The sequence below is a fragment of the Corapipo altera genome, unplaced genomic scaffold (genome assembly GCF_003945725.1).
Source record: "Corapipo altera isolate COAL_440 unplaced genomic scaffold, ASM394572v1 79, whole genome shotgun sequence".
Classification (NCBI taxonomy): domain Eukaryota; kingdom Metazoa; phylum Chordata; class Aves; order Passeriformes; family Pipridae; genus Corapipo; species Corapipo altera.
In genome coordinates, this window is record NW_020884927.1 from 2,560,286 (window position 1) to 2,579,969 (window position 19,684).

The window sequence follows — 19,684 nt, forward strand, 5'->3', positions numbered from 1 at the left end:
GTCTGAGTGTGCAGTTTGGGGAATTTCTCTCACAGCTATAACCATAAAAGTATCTGAAAGCTTTTGACTAAACGTAGCACAACTGCTGGCCAAATCCAGTGTGGCCTCAGAACAAAGGAAAGCATCTAGAAAGGTACAGCACTGGAAAACCATTAGTTTAATTCCAGTTTTCTGCCATGTTTCTAGTGAGATCTTATGCGTTCTAAGAAACTGCATAAAAATTAGTTTAAAATGGTATAGAAAATAATTTTAAAAATACTAGTTAATCTTGGCAATGCTTTTCTTCCACCTACCTCCAGTGAGTGAAGCAATGAACAAGAAGCCAGCACAGGGAGGAGGCTGAAAACTGGTAAGAAATACCATGGCTAATTTTAGCCTTGTTTCCAGTCATGAAGCATGAAACACAGGGAGTAACAGTGCTTACAAAAGTACCTGCTCACTTTTTAAAGGTAAAGCAAGGTTTCAAAACAATCTTGATCTCAAAGGTATTTTTGAAGTATAAGACTGATAGTCTGTCAGCTTCCTAAACAAGCTCATGCCTTTGAAGATCACCCTCCCAGCACAGACCCCAGTCTTATGGGATTATGGCAACAGGTTTAGTAGGACCAGCCCCCAGTGCAAGCCAGCTTTCCGTTTAAGTCATAAATGAGGGATAAAAGAGCAGAGGAACAATTCTGCAAATCAAAAGCCATTAATGAAAGAAAAAAAGATGAGGTAGAGGTAGCTTTTCTTTTAAAAAGTGAAAATTTGAACTGCCTTGATGGCTGTGGCAGAGAGGCCATTTCCCTCACTTTCTTGTGGCTGTTAGCTGGGGGTGCACAGCTAAAGAACAGCTTCAGCCTAAACTCTGTTTGCACGTTGCCTATTTCAAAACCTGGCTTTAAGCAATCCCCGCACTGCGAGCCCAACGTGCAGGTGTCTTTGGCCTGTCTGTGCTGCTCAGTGATCCGTGCTTAGATCCAGCTTAAGCCCCGTGAACGAGCAGGACAGGATGGATTTGTATTTCCGGATGGGGAAGCTGGGAGAAAGGCTCTGCAGCTGGATTCTGAACCAAGGTACAGTGTTTTTCTCTTGCTGGCCCTCAGGGTGTGGCTGTCTTCTCTCAGCCCACAGAGCTCTGCTTAAACGCTACGGTAAAGGTCTTCTGTTGTAGTGTAGTTTCTAATTTTAAGTGTTCTCAAGCACTTAAACCAGATTGTAAATATCTGAAGCTCCAGGGAGTGAATCTGTGCCATCTTTCCATTATTAAAGTGTTCAGACCCAGGGCTGGACTTTGGTCCAAACTATGTGTCGGGGCAGTGCCAGGAGATGCTGGGGCTTAACAGTGTTCCTGTGACTGAAGTGTGAGAGGGAAACAGTCCATGTTAAACACACTGCACATGGAGCACTCATCTTAAATGTCTTGTAAAACACATGAAACATTGGTTAGAAACACATTCACCACTGCTGACCACACAGGTTTTTATGTTTAATAGAAATTAAATTAGTAGCTTGATATACATAATGTGACACTTTCCAGTCCAGTAGTTTCCAACTCCTGCTTTCAAGTCACAGAGTGAATACTGTACAAAAATAATAACAAAGAGCAACCAAACAATAAACACTGTCACTAACACACTGGACCCAGAAAGGCTACGTTTAACTGGAGCTACACATGCCAAAGGATACAGAGTGACGGCCCCATCGTGGTACAGTCATGCATTACCAAGGGACAGAGCTGTGCTGCAGGCACACCCCGCTTCCTCCAGGGCTGGGGGCGCTCACCGTGCTCCGTAGCCGTAGTAATACGGTTCATCCGGGCGGTATCCATAGGCAGTCGCTGGGCGGCCCGGAACCCCTGGGGACTGACCGAATCCATCAACTCCGATGCTACAAAATAACAAGGAGAGAGAAACTGCAGGTTTTTGTATGGCAGAGAAGGCACACTAAGCCTGGTGTCTCCGACTCCTCTTGCCAGAGTTTTGTGAGGCAACTTTGCAAGCCATGTTCATGTTCCCTTTCTAGCCAGCATTCCTCTGTCTCCTCTTCCCTGTTGGGAGAAGAAATGCTGCAGAGAAATCAACACAACTCCTATCGAGGAAGGGCTTTCAGGTCCACAGGAGATCCCAGAAGAGACAGACCTCTTCTCTTCCATCCTTGTATGGACTTACTGGCCAAGAACTTCACTCCTGTGACTGGATTTCTCCCTCTGTACACTGAAGTTAAGGTGTCTTTCAGGAAAGGCTTCGTGCACGCTTCTGGCAAAGGCCACTGTAACCCTGCCCTACACAGCACCTCTGAACAGTCTCAGTCCCTGCCTTCAGTACATTTCTGCAGTGCCTGGGAAAACACCAGCTAGAATGGAGAAAGTGAGAAGATGTGGTACAGCAACATAGTTCAGTAAAGGATGGTGTTTCAGATGGGATACAAGGTTGGCAGCCAAATGGCCGAAAGCATTCATCATATACTGAAAGGCTATGTACTAATGAGAAAGAATAATTAATTTTTCATATAGAATAGCACCTACAGTCTCCCTTAAGAGAAATCCCTTACACCTAAAGAGTACCACAGCAATGAATTAGATATTAAAACGCAAGAACTGCATAGGGAAAAGTGGCACATTTTTCATGCTCCACAGTAACTCTCATGGAGGAGGTAGAGGAAAAATGAATATTGCCTAAGACACTGGACTACTGCCTATTCATAGTTATGTCACTTCTTAACTTCCACTTCAGTAGAGGGACAAATGAAAAAGGATCCTGATTTATTTTCTGACTACAGATGCATTGAAAGGAGCTGAACTTCCCCTCTGAAGACTGTCAAAACACAAAGAACCAAAGTGCCTTTGGAGTGGGGAAAAGCTGAACCTCATTACTGCCAATTATCCATATGGAACATGGGTTATGCAACAGGCAAGGCTGGGAAAGAATGACCCCTCCAGAAGATGTACAATGGGTGGGCCCCAGGCCCTGGCTCAGCAAGAAGCTGGCACTTCTGAATCAGTTGGACTGAAAGGGCTCAGCTTGCAGTGGTGGGGGACCATGTCCGTCATTCTGTCCTCACAAAGGCACTTTCCCCGGATTGTGTCTCAGTGAGGTCCTAGAAAAGGATCCTTGGTGCCTGGTTTCTCAGCAAACTAGTTCACTCATGGGATGTTCTGATAATCAGGTGAAGGTGGAAGGTCTGAGGCTGAGATTTGTCCTGTGAGAGGGAAGGGACGCAATCAACAGCCAAGCTGCAGAGAAAATCATTCCAGTTTACCCGAAAATATCTTGAGAAATGCCGTGTCCTGGAAGTGCTTTGCATTTCCATGTCTGCCTGTGTGTATTTGAATGGGCAATGCCCCTGTCCCCACCTCCTACACAGAGCCATCAGTCTGAGCAGACCCTTCAGCACAGCAGAGAGCAGCAGAGTGGCTGTGGTGTATCCTGCAGTGGTGCAAAGCTCTGTGAACGCACTCCTCGGCTCCACACCTGCCTCTGGCCACTGGTTCTTTCCTGTATCCACTCTGAAGTCCTGTCACTCTTTTTCAAGCTCATTAGGAAATGAGCTGGTGACCTCTGAGGCACCTTCCCCAGCTGCCTCCTTTGTACCTGGCAAACAACAGCTTTCTCATTATGAGGCTTGAAGCTTTGAAAGAGGGGATTAAGAGAAATCCTGTTACTTTGTGTTTCACTCTTATCTCCAGAAACCCCAAACCCTGAACTCACCTTAGCCAGAGAATGGTCCCTGTTCCTCCCTGTTCCTGATTTCCAGCATGCAAAGGACTGACAGACAGACCTCGCATGGGCTGCCCTTGGGGGCCCATGTCTCAACAGAGACCCCAAAGCTCTTCCAAACAAGCCAACAAGGACAAGCAGAAAGCTGAGTAGTATTTTTGGCAGTTCAAAAAACAAACCAATTGAAGAACTACCGTAAAACATCAGTTCTTTACAAGTTCTTTTGGTAGTGTCAGTGCTAGGAGTTAATAATGTACTAAAAGAAGGCATAGTGGGATTTGGAAGTGCAGGAGCAGGTTCTGTTGTGTTTCTACAAGTTCCCAGTTACACGTGTAACACTGCAGAGAAGCAGAACCCTTTAAGGCTACCTTCAAACTCAGGAATTCCATTGTTGTCTTCCAAACGTCCTTAAAACATCTATATTTGATTTATAATGAAAAGCTATTTTAACAGAAAATGCTTTTCTGGGTTTATCTTTCAATGTTGTTTTTTGTGACAGTTGTGGTAATTTGCTTTTATTACCAGTGTGGTAGAATAAGGGCTTTTTGCATTTCTGCTCCCTACTGAAAAGCTCGTTCTGGAATGATGTTTAGGTGAGTGAGGAGATGGAGGGTGCCTGAGGCTGCTGACTGCAAGTCAAGCTTGCAGGGGACATGCCTTGGCTCACAGGAGAGACAGAAGGAGCCATCCTCGGGCTTACTGTGGCAGAGAGGTACACAATAAAGACAGGAGTTGGAGACCTGTCCCGAGCTTCTTATAGTTCCTCCATTATACACCCCAAACTAAAACACCACTGACTTTTTGGGGTGAGGTGTAATAACGCCCTGAGCCACGTGGTGGCAATGGGCCTCTATCGCTGGAGGCTGAGCTCTTCCAGCCACTTCCAGCTCAGTAATCCTTATTCAAAGAACTTCTAAATGCATTTAAATTGATAACAAGAGCAGGGAAAATATGGTTTCAATCACCTTCTCAGCAAATCATTTTTTTAATATTTTTTTTTATAAACGTGTAAGTAATTAGGTAAAGATCCCTAGAGTTTAAACTTTGAGGAGTATCAGTTATTTCCAAATGGTTCAGACACATGTTAGTGTCCCGAAGAAAACTGGAAGAGATGGATCAGCTGATAACTGCTTTGGACAGCTAAAAAAAAAAAAGGAACAGAAAATCACATTAAAACACCTTGATCAAATCACTACTCTCTCCTATCTAAATATTTCTCTTAAGTAAATGAATGCTTGACCATGCTTGAAAAAAATTGGCTTCATTTTTACACGTTGGTGCTCTTGAAGCACACCAGCTTTGCCTGTGGGACTGATTGCCCTGGCAGGCTGCAGCACAGAGCCTGTCATAGCTGAAAGGAAGGCTCCTTAGCCCAGGAGATAACGGAGGAGCAGGACAACCAAGCAGCCAACACGCGCCTGGAGACTGAGTCCAGAGTCTGGCTCGCTCAGGAGGCTGGCAGGCCAAGGGCATAACCCACCAAGGTGGAGACGGGTTTAAAAACCAAGTCCTGATGAATCCTTGCCCCATCTGCCAAGAACAGCGAAGGGGAGAGCCAGGAGAGATGGTAGTTCTGCAGCTGTAAACACTGTTGGGTAACAACTGGCCTGAGATCATGATTTGTGCCATGTGTGCTCAAATTTATACCAGCAATCAAGTTCAAAACTTGCTCCTAGGAAAAATGTGTTGTTGGCCTTATGATACAGCATCTACCAGGAAACTCAGTGCTGAGCACAGCAAGCACCAGCCTGTCTTCCCAAAAAGTTAAGGACACGTAATTATGCCATTTAGGGCAACAATACACATCCCAGAATTAGTATTTTTTCCTCCCAATACTCATCCCTATTCACTTAGGTACCTAGCAGAAGCGCACGCACCCCTGCAGTTGTAGAACGGATATGGATCATACACCACCACAAGAAACCCCTCAGATAAATGGCTTAAGCCGTTGCCTCACTGTGCAAGTGATTTCAGGCAGCTCTGTCTTGCACCTGCGCACAGAGATCCGTGCCTGCAACCCACGGGCACAGCACAACCCTGTGCTTGTGCAACCCTCGCCCCACGCCTGGGGCTGATGGAGTTAAACAGTGAACAGCCCAGCTAATTACTACGTACTGCTAACCTCAGTTGCTCGTTCATTTTGAGACCCTTTAAAATATGAACTGTGTATTTTACCCCTATGCACTCTCTTAATGATTTGTTTTTTTTAGACTGAAATCACTTCCAGCCATCAGTTATACTCGAGGTCTCTACACATGCACTTCTCCAAGCACAAATATTTCTTTTTCCTATTGGTCTGCCAGCCCCTGTCAGAGCAAATTTCACTTTAAACTAAATGCTATGATACTTAAAACCTCTTGGATTACTCAGGCTGCTAGTGTGATCTATGACCTTCCCCAAATGACAGCTGAACTTTCCAATTTGCTTGTACTGCTGGGGAACTGAAGAACACATGCCGAAGAGGAAAATGTTCCTGATGTGCATGAGTGAGGAGAGATTTCTTAACAGCTCTGCTTATTGATGCTTGCTCTGATTCATAACATCCAAATTAATATGCCCATGTAGGATCCTAGGTGCTCTCACATAATTTAAGATGTAAAGAACGATTGTGTCCCCCCACTCAACAGGAAATGCCAGCCACTGTCCCACTGTACCCACAAAATACTTCCTTTCCTTAACTCCCTCCTGCCCCCAGAGCCCCAGGGACTAGACAGGCTTTGCTGAATGTCTGGAAGACTTGGCAGGCTCCCACAGAGACCACTCCACCAGGAATCCTCTGCTGGGGTTTCCCTGCAGGTACCTGTGCTGCTCCCCAGGGCACGGTACCAGAGGAGAGGCTCTGAGCACAGTGCTGCTGGGTCATTAGCACCCGGGTGCAGAGTGACCACAGAGCTCTCCTGAGCCACAGACACCTGAGCCTGTCCACACCAGTGTTCACACCGGTGCCTGTGCTGGTGCTGACAGGGTGCTCTAAAACTGGATCCTAATTCCAAGGTACTAATTCCTCTGGCATAAGCAGGGCCTCAGAAAGGCAAATCCAGCGTCACTGAGGAAATTCTTGGTCATGAGTACCCCCCCCAGTAAGATCCACAGATCTTGGAGTGATCCCAGCAATAAAACAGTTTGGGAAACAGGCCTGTACAGTCAGAGGCATGAACAACTACAGCAATAATTGTGCCAGAGTGTGCAGTGAAAGACTAGGACTGCCTGTGCAGGTGAAGGCAGCCCAGGAAAAGCCTTCAAGGGTGAAGTACCAATTTAGGAGCTCACACTTTAGGGCCAAAGTTTCATCCTTTTCTGCCCCAAATTAAGGCACCCTGGAATCACTGCCCACTGAAAATGAACTTCAAGCTGAACACATGCAGTGCTTCCACCGGAGCTAAGGTTCTTTTCATCCTAAACCTGTTATAAAACCCTGTCAATCCTCCCTCCTTACTCTGCATCAACAATAACTGACGGCTCAGAGGCTCTCAGCTACTCACCAGGGATATAAGCTTTATAATTTTATTAACAATAAAATCTATTTTAAATAAAAAAAAAAATCTATAAATTTGTAATTCCCTAGATCTTCTGACCTTGCTAAGACCAACCAAACACTACTTGCAGCTCAACTCATCAGCTACTCTACCAAGTCCAAATGAAGGAATCCCACCCAAAGTTCTGGTGCTCCAATGAGCTGCTGAGAGGGTTTACGTGCAGGTGTGAACAGGCAGCCCCTGCTGACACACATGGCACTCTTCCTCCTGCCACTGATCACACCTGCAGCTTTTCAAAACTCCTCCTGAGTATCACAGAATGGGGGTTGAACGAAAAAGTTTCTGAGCATCTTTCAGAAACCTGATATAAGTACAGTTCATAGCAACCTCTCTGTTTCCTCTCTACCTTCTCCCTTTATACACCAGGTATTATTGTTTCTAAAAAGCACTGTCTTCACTCTTAAGTCATCTCCCACCTCATCCTAGGTAGGCATTCAGAACTTCATGCAGTGCATCCTTGAAGTCCTAAAGTTTCCCTTCTGTGAATCTACTCATGTGTGACAGCACTGTTGGTACCATACAGTTACCACCCTGCATTCTCTTATAAACTCCCACGCCATAAACCCCCATATTCCACAATGCTGTCTCAAGCTTCCCTGTATAACAGACAAAAAGACATTATATTGAGATGAATACTGAAGGCTATATTTTTCCCTCAGGAGGTGCCTGAGCCATAGGAGTGGCACTCCAGTCTCTAATCTCCAGACAAGCACAGCATTATAATCTGTACAAATGAGATGCAGTTTATTGATTATACTTGTCAACAAGAGACACAGGGGTTTGCCAGCAGCAAAGTCCATATTTTTTCTCTCATCTCAGTGGGTGGTTTTGTTTGCTTGTTTTTGAAGTGTTGATGAGAGACACTGGAGTGCAGGTCTGAGACAAGGACTGCAGTGCAGGGCAGTGTAATCATGTATGGGATGTGACACAGTCCTGCCAGCCCAATGAGCTGGTTAGTAAAGGCTGCAGCTCCCTCCCTCCCTCCACAGGTTTCCCCTGCACAGAGAGCTGGGTATGGAAAAGCAGGGGAGCTGGGGGCATCCAGGCCTCGACCCATCAGACAGTGAGGATTCAGGCATCATGTGCATCCAAGCACAGGAGGCAGGAAATGGGTCTGAATTCCACAGAACACACACACCCCTCCAGCTTCTAATGGTATCTTTAGGTAAGGAGATGGTATCCTTTGCAGGTATCAGTGAACCACCACGCCTAAGCCAAGGCTCAGAGCCTGTGAAGCCCACGGACTCTGTGGCCTGTCTGCTGATATTCCCTGTCAGCTAAGCACTGGATGGGATCCCATTCTCCTACCACCCTTCATGAAAGAGCAGAGGGCATCACAAAGGGACACAAGGCCCATTGCTTTTTCCCTTCCTTAGAGTCTAGCAATCAAGAAGATGATCCTATTTACTCCTATGTGCCAGCTACCTCTGGTTTTCCTTCACTGACCATAAATTTTCTGTGCTTCAGAGTAAGAGCACAAACCATGGGTTATGGAGAAAGCATACAACTGAGGAAGCCTTAGGAAAAAACAATGTTTCTTTATATAATGTCCTGTAACTGTAGATTCTCCTACTACTGGTAATGACGTTAAACTATAAACCACAAGTCTCTTAAATTCTGCCTCTAATGGCCCTAACTTTTTCTTCCATATCTGTGAAGCCTTTTTTCCATGCTTTCTAGCCCTCAAGCAGGAGGGGAGTTTTGAGGCAGGAATAGTGACTGTGCACACTGCATCAAGTACCAAGTGCATCTCTACATTAGCATTGAATATTAATGTTCCTTAACCAGTAATGATGTATTTGCTCACAAGTGTCCAAGTTAACCTGTGCAATACTTTAGCTCCCTCGTGCATCATGACACAGCTTTGATCATGTCTCTCCTTCCATGTGATCCAGCTTTCTTCAGTGCACTTAATGACTTAAAGTTTCCAATTGCTTCTGGACTTGGTGCCCAGTTGTAGCTCAGCACAATACTGCTGTTTTTCCCATTTAATTGTAAACAAACGCAAAGCTGACAATGGTGGAGAAACGAGCACTGTGTCTTCTGTGTCAAGCTCCAGCTATGCACCAAGCAATAACCATGCCAAAATCCACTGGGAGAGGGAAACATTAAAAAAAAAAAATAAATTTCCAAACTGAATGGTAAGAAAGCACTGAACCAAAGCCAAGTGACCTTGCTCAGCCAAATTCAGTGGAGCCTTGCTTGGGAGCTGCAGCCCTTGCCATCCCTGCTCTGTGAACACAGCCTGGGCCGTGGGCTGGGGTTGCTGCTCTGGCAGTTACCTGCTGTGTGATCCTGGACAAGTTGAGCCTTTTCTCCATGACCTCAGCTTCCCACTGGAGTATTGGAAGAGAAAACACCCCAGGCATTAAAGACAGCCAAATGACGAACTACAGTAACAAGAAGGCTCTAATTAGACCGACATAGACAGAAAAGACTTTTGCTTATTCTGTAAAACTCCTTGGGAAAAAAAAAGCTATTTCTGCCCTGTTAGAAAAGCAACCAATCCACAATATAGCCGGGGGCAAAACAGCAGCTCAAAGACTCCAGTTGTATCATAGAGCCATCTTGTCTCTTTGCAGGGCATCGGGATAGCTCCTGCAGCATTCCTTCAGCCAGGCTCACAGCCCTGCCACACGGACAGGGAGTTTATCAGCCATTCTCTACAGGATTTGTTAAAAGGTCAAGTGCACAGTCAGAGCTGGAACAGAAACCAAGGGCTCTGGCTTTCCATTATAAGCCTGACAGAAACATCTTCTGTGCTCTTGGCTCAACAACTGGCCAAACCCACTGATTAGATACATCCATTTCTTAAAAATTAATTAAGAACTCAAACAAATTAAAAAGCCCTGAGGAGCAGGCAATAAAAAGGAAGATGTCCTTTCCTCCCCCTCTCTCCTTGCACAGTCCAAAGTATATCTGTCAACTCCATAAACTGAAGAGTACATTGCCTTAATCTAAATTAGCAATAGGTCTAGCTTGGAAAGGTTTGAAGCCTCTCCAGCAAGCTCAGTGTTAGATTGTGTACTAAGAAGCTTCAGGCAACAGTTTGAGCAGAATAGGATCCTGAAGGGGCCATTTCCTAGAAATGACTGGTGCCACTGGCAAGATCAGCTCGGGATCTGGTCCATGCCTTCCACCAGCCTTCCCATTTCCACATGGAAAGTGTTTCTTGGTTTCTGTGCTACGCTACAGAGCAGGTCACTGTGAAAATGTACTCTGGAAAAAGCAGATGAAACAAAAATGCAACTTTTTTGTGCCCTGCAGTGAAGGGCTCTTAGCTGGACAATTAATCCCTTTATTTATATTTAGATAAACTCCTCAAGCCCAAGCACTGCCACTCAGCTCTCTGCTTCCACACAAATGGGGACAAAAGTTCCCTCTTGTGCACAAATGCCCAGAGAAGCCACAGCGACCGTCATGCTGCCTGTGGGGCTCAGCACTAAGAACCGGGCAACTCAGTGGGGATGATAATCCAGATGCTGGAGGGAAGGAGGGAGGGAGGCAGAGTCAAAAAAATCTGTTCTGCTCTGCCTTCCAGCTGCAGCCAATAAAAGCTTTCAAAGCCTTCTCTGAAAGTTACCATGGCTGGGGGATTTGCAGCGCTCGCTCGAGCGCACACGGCAAATGCAGTCAGAGCATCATTACTGATGAATAAACTTTAAATATTTTTTACCACCACAGATGATCATCCAGATTTCAACCACTTTTGTTTATCAACTCAGAGCCCTAGTGAAATTTTGTCAAAATTTATCCCAAATCAGCAATGATTTTAGTGTAAACAAAGAAGGAAGTCTCGCACTGGCTTTTTTTCTTAGGGATAACACTGGATAAACAAGGCAGATACAAATACAAACAAGGAACATTTTCTTGGGAGATCTATACCTTGGGGTAGCATTATTATGCCAAAAAAAAAAATCAATTTTAATTAAATGAATGAATAATGTTTCAAGACAATAAGGTTGGCCAGGGAGTCTTAAAAAAAAAACCCACAACAAAACAACAAACCTCACAAAGCTCAAAACCCATAAGGCAAATAAACTCTGTAAACTTATTTATTATTTTTTTAAATCTCATGGTTATAAAAACATCATTTTGTTTTCCAGAGGGAAGAGAAAGGGTGGTTCAGTCCCTGGAGTTGGATGGTTAAAACTGATAAATGCAGAATCAGAATAAGATTTTAGAATCAAAACAATTTAAAGTATTTGGCAAAGAAATTAATTTGATATATTAATTTTTATGCTAGAGACTTGTTCACAGCACATGTTCAGTTCAGATAATAACCACAAGAAATAACCCACTGATATATGGGACTTTTTAAAACTCCTCATTGTAGGTTTAATTTTGAATCCTGTGACCATGCTTATACCCAGCATACAAAACACCCTTCCCTTTATTGCAGTTTTAAATCTTTCTTCCAGATCTGGCCCTGCAACCACTTGTCTTGATAAAATAGGTCACTTGAAAAAGAAAAGCTCAATAAAATGAATTACAAAACCAACAAGATTAAACTGATTGTGCTGTTTTTGTACAGTGCAGCCGAATTCTGCAAATATGCTGCTGGCTGTGGTTTGGCATTTAACAGCATGCGATCAGTGAGAAGGAGGAAATTTTATTCTCATTAACTGTTGCAGATTTACTGCAGTGAAAAAGGGCTATGTAACCTGAGAAGTGACAGAATGGAAAGATCAAAGCAGCAGTCTGGAAACTAAATAAACCTTCTGGCTACTTCCTGCAAGGAAAATTCACTCTGGCAATGTAAAACAGAGTCCAGTTAAAAACTACTCTCAGTTTTATGAGCTGTCACAGCAGCTTGAGTGGTTTGGACCAGTCAAGTTTAGAACATTATATTTCCTTGTTTTTGTCTCAGATACTTCTGTAAGCAGTTTTATAGTTTCTTTTTCTTTTTTTTTAAATTTTTTTAAAGAGAAAAATAAAATTCTTTTCTTTTAGTTGAAATCGAGAAGGTCACAGCTAAACTCATTAAAAACAAGCAGGTCTTCATTTGCACATTCCATTCCCCTTTACTACATTTTAATATTTTACTTTGAGATTTATAAGCAATGTACATTTGCTTTAATAACTCTTCCGCATTCTGTTCACTTATTGTTTAATATAAGTGCAAATCAGTTTACAGAGCCCAGATGGCTTGTAACCAGGGAGCCAGTCTATTCCTAGTAGCACATCTGGAGGGACTAAGAGCAGCAGACAGAACGTGGGAATTAATTAATGTTACATTTCAGAAGAGACAGAGCCAGGTTTGGGGGATTTTTTGGTAAGACATTCCAAAGGACTTGAGCTAACTGACACAGCATTTTGGTATTCTTTTAAAATTCTTAATAGTCACCTAAACCATGATGGTTAAATGAGGCCAACTGCAGGTGGAATATAGTAAAATAAAAAGCAACTAAAGAAATGTAAAAGAGGCAACTGCAAGTGAAAGAGGCCCAAGTATCTTGTATTCCAAAAGAGCTGAAGCACATTAAAACCTCAGCACTAACTCTCTTCCCAAACGGCATCTGCAGCTTGCTGAAAAAACTGCACCTTTAAAATACTCCCCAGCAAGCCATTTCATCTGCCAGCATACTGGTGCAATTGTTGGGAGCAATTAAACTACTCTTACAGTAAATGAAACAAGTGCAACACGATCCTTCCCAACTCCAGACCACACACCTTGGCGAGGTGGTGTGGTCTGGTCACTGGGGCACTGAGGGAGCACTCGAGAGCCCTGCTCTGGCACCTGACTTTCCCTTCTCCTCACCTTTGGTTCCCTGCCTGCCTTGACTATCAGCTCCTTGGGGCAAGGACTGTGTGCTGCACTGTGGGGGGCATACACAGAGAGCTGCTTGGCAGCTTCTCCTCATACTGGCTAAGAACAATGACAACAAATAAGCACCCAAGCACATTGAAAAGTTGCTGTAAATTGAACTTTCAATAAGAACAGTATGTTCCTCGTAGGGATATTCCCCAATTACAGGCAGTGCTGGGCCTTAATCCTTCACTGGTGCAGTATGCACAGAACTCCAAATTCCTCATTGATCAATATGGGCCACAGAGCCAAATCTTAGCTCTCTGGAATAATCAGACTCCCAGTCTTCAAAAATGCTACAGTAACGGTCCACACAGGAACAGCCGAATTTGGTGAGGTGCACATCAGTGACACCTAAACTGGATTACAGTGTGGGCAGGTTGCAGTATTTCTATAAACAAGGCTTTGAGAAGACAGTGTGAAAAAACTAATCAAGCAGCAGCTAGCAGGAATACAATCACTACCCAAAAAAATGGGAAAAGGACAAAGAAAAACAAATTATTGTAAGACACAAAGAAATTCAAGCTCCCATTCAAAAGCTCTTACTGATGAAGCACTCCTGTTCTGGAAGCACCTCTCCCAAACTGAAGTATTGAAGGAGAACAACTACACAGTGAATTTTGTCTTAAGCCATGATCCAGGCAGAACCTGAAGCAATCAAGTGAAGGCTTTGAATAAGCTCATCTCAGACTGTGACCAAAACACTCCTAAAGGCAGCAGTTCCCACTTTCTTATTTCAATACTATCTTCTAGTTGCAGGATCTCAATTCCAGCATATGTACCACCTGTAAAGGCACTGGGGCACAAAAGGAAACTTCCCTTCCTGTTTCCCAGGGTGCTTTATCTCAAGCCATACAGATCCTTACTATATAATTAGTGAAACTTTCCTGATCATGTTCAGTTTAACTTCTATAAAACTAAACATGGAGGCAGTTAGGACAACAGAGTAGGATAAGAAAGGTGCTTTGTGGGATTAAAAAAAAAAAAAAGAAAAAAAAGACACAAAACAACCAAAATAAACTCCCTTATTTGTGTCCAGGAACTTCATTGGTTCTGAGCTTTTCTTTAAGGCCTTTTTGAATTCGTTTCAGTGGGATTTACAATTTGCTAATACTGATGTGTGATAAACTAATAAAACCTGCCTACAAAGTTATAGGCCCAATTTACTAATAAAACCTAATTCGATTCTCCTGGGAAATGCAAATTAAATAGTGTCCAAATGGCAGAAGCTGAGTACAACTCTGCTGAACATATTGCAAAGGTAAACAAGTCGGGTATTGTTTTTAAAATAAAGTTTAATTATGGAAAAGAAAAAGCAATGCACAGAGCTGGTAGAAACCTCACTGTGGTAAAATAGCTGAAAGTAGAATCATATTGTAACATTAATTTACACTCTATTCACTTTTCTTTCCATTAAAAGATTTTATACTCACTACATGTCACCTCTAAGACAGGAAAATACTACTGCCTCTGTTCAAATGAGGAGGACAGAGACATGTGGGTAGTCTCAATTCTACTGCAGCATAGACTCCACATGAGAACATCTACACTAATCTTTCTGAGGACCATGAAACACTTTCTTCTGCCACTGATGGTTGTGAAGGGTGGCCTGAGGCAGCTCACTGCTACTCTCTGCTAATGGACTAGTTCTCACCTTCAGAGACAGCCTGCAAGATGGCACTTACATCCTGAAAGGCTGGGAAGGGAATGTTCCAACTTCTAAATAAACTGTGCTGAATGTTACTGAAAATACAAGATGGATGAGACACTCCCTAGCAGGCTCACCAACTCCTCCAGTCCTTCAGCAAATGTAACTGAAGATGAATATAGCTACAAATGTCATTGCAGGATGTAACTTACATGTCACACCACTTCAAAACACTCTGCTAATCATTCACAAAGTTCACATTTGCCAGCACCTGATGCAGTTCCTGGACTTGACCTGGACCTGAGCTGTTCAGCTGACTCATGACTAAGAGTTATCATCACACCACAGGAATCAACAGGAATGGAAGGCTCAGTTGTTCCTCCATGACAATTCCCATCTGATTTTCATCAGGGTATCCAAACAAAAAAACCTGTGGATATGACCATTTCTGCCATTCAGTGTGGACTTTTAGCACATGCAGACATTACATGTGGTCAGCTCAGCTAGAGACAAGCTAAGTCACAGTAACAGTCTTCCCTGTGCTCCCACCAGGACCTAAGGCCAGGTATTAAGTTACTGCATCCCACAACACTGTGGTTTCCATCAACTTAAGACACCACAGCTTGGCTGTGCACGTTGGCACTTGGCAACATCAGCCACAGCTCCACTGAAGTCAGTGCAGAGCAGCCTGCAAGGGCCTGGCTCCAGACACTGAGCTCACAAAGTATCACAATGACCTGCCATGGCAAAAAGAAAAAATGCAGTTAAAGTTTTGGGCTGTAAATCCAGGCAGAAGGAAAGATGTTCCACCAAGGAGAGAGACAGACAGTCACCCCATAAAACTGGTTGTGTTTGACATGCCAAACCTCACTGCTTCCTGGGAAGAAGCTCCAGTCACATGTCTGTTGAGAAGAGATGTGAGCACACACAGAAATGCCTTGTCTCAGTGAAAACGGGATTGTGCAATGGCAGCTCTGCTACATTTTATAACGAGGTTAAAGGATCCTGTACTGGAGAAAACTTCCTTGGGAAGAAAAAAAAGTTCTGGCTGGTTGTAGCATTCCTAACTATTAACCTTTTCAAAGCTACAGACTGAGAACATTTGAGAACTCTGATGAAGATATTAACCAAAAATTGATTTTTGCACTCAAAGTTTGTACCAGTTATAGCCGGGAAAGGTTAAAAAGTGGTCTCTTCCCCAAAGGGCAAGAAAAATACTGTGGCTATCTCTATTATAAGATATTTAGCCATCACTATTACGTTTGTGTCTTAAGAGAGTAATTAGTCTCCAGAAGGTGATTAAAATTTGATAAATGACCGTGGATTCTTGAAGACTTCTTTCAGCTGGTCTTTATCCCCTGTGGCTCAGACACTAAGCTGTCATCACATCAGCCAAAGGTGAGGGATTTTTTGTTTGCCACAATCATAAAACTTTCACTCAGTATTAAGAGTTATCAGAACCAGGAGCCTTGAATTCAGATTTTAATAACAGATGAAAATTTCAAATATATGCCTAATGCCCATCTGCTTCTGAGAGACAGTAAGATGATTCAAAGCTGGTAATCTAATCACAAAAGTCTTTTCCTAGCCAATGAAAAAAACCTGGATACAAGCTGTCAAAACAACCTCCTCAGCCACGTATTTTCTGCTGAATGGAAAACATACCTTACGATCTGTTTGCATTCTGCTCCAAACCTTTGAGGAAAACAAGAGACGCTGTTTATGGATTTTATCACCGCTTCTGTGTATGTCAGATCCTGAAATAATTCTATTTATAGGCATCATACATAACAGTACAACTCCAATAGGAATATAGCTCAGAAATAAGAGCTGTAAACTAAAAGTTCTTCATAAAACACACAAGCTACACTATCAGAAACAAAGCATTTCTATTTCTGACAGTGCCTTGGGTTGCTAAAATTAGGGCGGCAGTATTAAAAAAATGGCAACTTTCCAGGTCTTCACTTATGTGCTGCTTCTCCTTCATGATGACAAGTAACAGAAACAACAGTTATCAGGATGTGGACATGTCCAGAGTAGCAACCATGCAAGCAAATCTACAAAATGAATTCAGGGCTAGATATTTTTACAATTCCCTTGAAAGTTGTTCTGTACTTCACAGTGCAGGAATTGATCCTGCGAGGTGGCATTCCCAACTCCTGAGAGTAACTACTCCAGGTTTCAAAGGAAAGTCCAAGAAATCCTGTGAAGGGAAGGCAGTGTCTTTGAAAAACAGCTTCTAAGGTACTCCACCTAATTCCCCAGATCAACAGATGTTCTACTGTTACTTCATGTTTCCCTCTTAAGAAATTAGGAGGGAGAACAGCCCCAGTGTGGTACCCAGTGAGTGCAGATGCCTATACACAGTTTAACTTTTTTAAACTCCCGTTTTACTCAGCTTTAACAAAGCACTTCCCTGTCTGCCTAAGACTGTGCAGCAGGTCTAGGTATGTAGGTCCAGTGTCTCCTGGAACAGGGACTCCACAGGGGATGGTTGTGATATCCCTACTGGATTACAGCAGAGTCAACCACTCCAGCAATTGCACCTTTGGATAGAACCGCTGCTCCAACTCCCCCGAATTTTCCCAGATGTACCCTGGTGGAATTGCAATGGCAGAGGCTGCCCTGGACCTGTGCCAGAATGAGCACCCCCAGCCAAGGAAGCCCATGGTTGTCACTGGCTGCTCAGTGCACAGTAACAATACGATGGATGGCAGGTGGGGTGGGTTGAGCTCCTTGCACAGTGTTACCAAACATCACTTACACCGAAAAATCTTCAGGACACCTGGAGTTTGGTTGTGGTCCTTGAGAACCTTTTCTCATAGAACCATTTCTTTGGCTCCAGAAAGTGGAGTCAGTGATCAGAACACACACACTTAAGCCCTGGTAATGCACTGGGGGCACCAGCTCAACACTAACTCAGCTTCTCAGCATTACAAAGGTGGGACTTTCTGGCTGACTTGTTCAGCAGTTTTGGAGGCAAGGGGAAGTCCTGATCCAGTCTGAGCACATTGCAAGGAGAGGAAATAGCCTCAGAGAAATTAAAGAGGTAACATATCCTCGTTCTTCCTCATAGGAATGCAGAAAGGAGAAGAAAGGATAAGATTATTAAAGGCTGAGTAGCAAGAAGTCAGCTCATGGTTGTTACCTACCTCAAAATTCACAGGATGGTCTTACATGACAAAGAGACTCCAGAACTTACCAAACAACTGTTTCTGTTACAGAATTAAAAAGCCTAATATAAAAGGCAAAGACCAGAAGACACAGGCACAACAAATAAATGTATAACAAATAAAAAAATTATAACAAATGAAAAGAAGAAAAGTTGTACTACTCATTATTGGGCCATCTCTCTTTGAACTCTCAAACACATAACTGTTAACTGACTTGCTAATTGTCTATGAAAATTGTACCTCAGTTTTCTTGACAAGTCCTGAAAATATATTCAAATATTAATAATAAAAAAATGAACCATTTTTATAACAAAAATCTTGATTTATTAAAAGCTGGAACTGGTTAAAATAAATCCCTGACATAAGGTTCTTGTTAGCTTTAAACTGTAAGCATAAAAATACCCCAGAATTATGTTTTGGTATGGCTGAAATGTACACTATATAACACATAAAAAGCGCCTTGACTTGCTGCTATTATTTTTAATTAGGCTCTCCAGCTCGTATGGTTTTACCTTCCAACACCAGTTCAAATTTGGGAAAAGGGAGGGTCTTGCTCTCCAAACTCATGGGACTGGCAATTCCATGGCTCATGCCTTGGAGCACTAATGCATTTTACATTAGGTCTGAGCATCAGGAAATCCTGGCTTCTGGCGCCAAGCAGTTCAGAAAGATAATGACACACATCTGAAAACGAGGATTCGCCGTTCAGCTGCCAGTATCTATTCTATCAAACAATTCACTCCTGCTTTGCTACAAATAGGACAGAACATTTGCAGCAGTCCACACTGGTTCCAATTAGACGGTGTGTCTGGACTGCAGATAAATCCACGGAGCGATCATATTGAAAGAAGCATTCCTAGAAAACAGAATTCTAGTGAGAAATCCGAGTATTTCCAGAGGCAACCATCAATGGGCAATTACTAAGCTTGCTGTGAGCCAAACTGCAGTTTTTCTGTTTCCTGGAGGTGAGCCTCCAAAATGCCTCAAAACACACAAGAAAATTCTACAAACAATTTAATTGGGTATACACACCAGATGTATTTTGTTACTTATTTTAGTTGGAACACAATCCAATTAAAGAGCAGCTTGCTAAGGTAGCTCCCTGATAAGGGACTGGAATTTGAGGCTGTGATGTACCTTAACTTTTAACAAAGGACACTCAAGTTTTTTTTTTGCCCCAGCTGAAAGCTTTCATGCAAAACAAGAGTATCTTGACTGGAGTTTTATCTGTGTTTACTGGAAACAAAGGAGTCTGCAAGCTCCACACCTCCAGAGGGGCATGAAGACTGCTGGGAGCATGTACCCTCCAGTGTTCTGGTTATAAAGAATCTGTCACCTCCTGGTTTATGTATCTATTCTGAAGTTGAAAATGGTTAAGTCACATACTGAGACTGAAAGAGCTCACACTTCCCTCAGTTCCTCTGTCACCTGCATGCTCTGAAATGAAGGTTGTGTATTTGGAATCAATGAGTGCCAGCATCCCCTTTCCAAACACAGGCTCCAAGCAAAGGGTTGCACACTAGTCTCAACTTTATGCTTACTGAATAGAAATACTTACTTTTTTCTAGAGGATTCATCTCAAGTCCTGCTTTTTTCCCTGAGCATGTTATTTATTTTAATTTGTCCTTAAAAATGTTACCATTCCACCCTTGCTCAATATTCAGCTTTCTGGTGCATCACAGGTAGAATAAACCAACAAGAGTAACTGTCCATTGCCCTTGAACAATTACAAGAAACCAAAGTAAGGGAGAAAAATCTCTTTTGCTTCAGTCGTACATACTGTAAATTACTTACATTTTACAAAGGGTGACTAACATTGT

At 43.1% G+C, this 19,684-nt stretch overlaps 1 protein-coding gene across 5 annotated transcripts in view; it reads right to left on the bottom strand.

Moving 5' to 3' along the window:
- Positions 1-1,447: 1,447 nt before the first annotated feature.
- KIFAP3 (kinesin associated protein 3) overlaps positions 1,448-19,684 on the bottom strand; it is a 66,204-nt gene continuing 47,967 nt past the window's right edge. For 2 of the 5 annotated variants that reach the window (XM_027658437.1, XM_027658436.1), the window contains exon 20: positions 1,448-1,869. In XM_027658437.1, coding sequence (XP_027514238.1) covers positions 1,761-1,869 — 109 coding nt within the window. In that variant the 3' untranslated portion in view covers positions 1,448-1,760. Of the gene's footprint in view, positions 1,870-4,669; positions 4,839-19,422; positions 19,582-19,684 lie in introns of those variants that run through there. The other 3 variants (XR_003530161.1, XR_003530160.1, XM_027658438.1) reach the window with 3 other exon arrangements.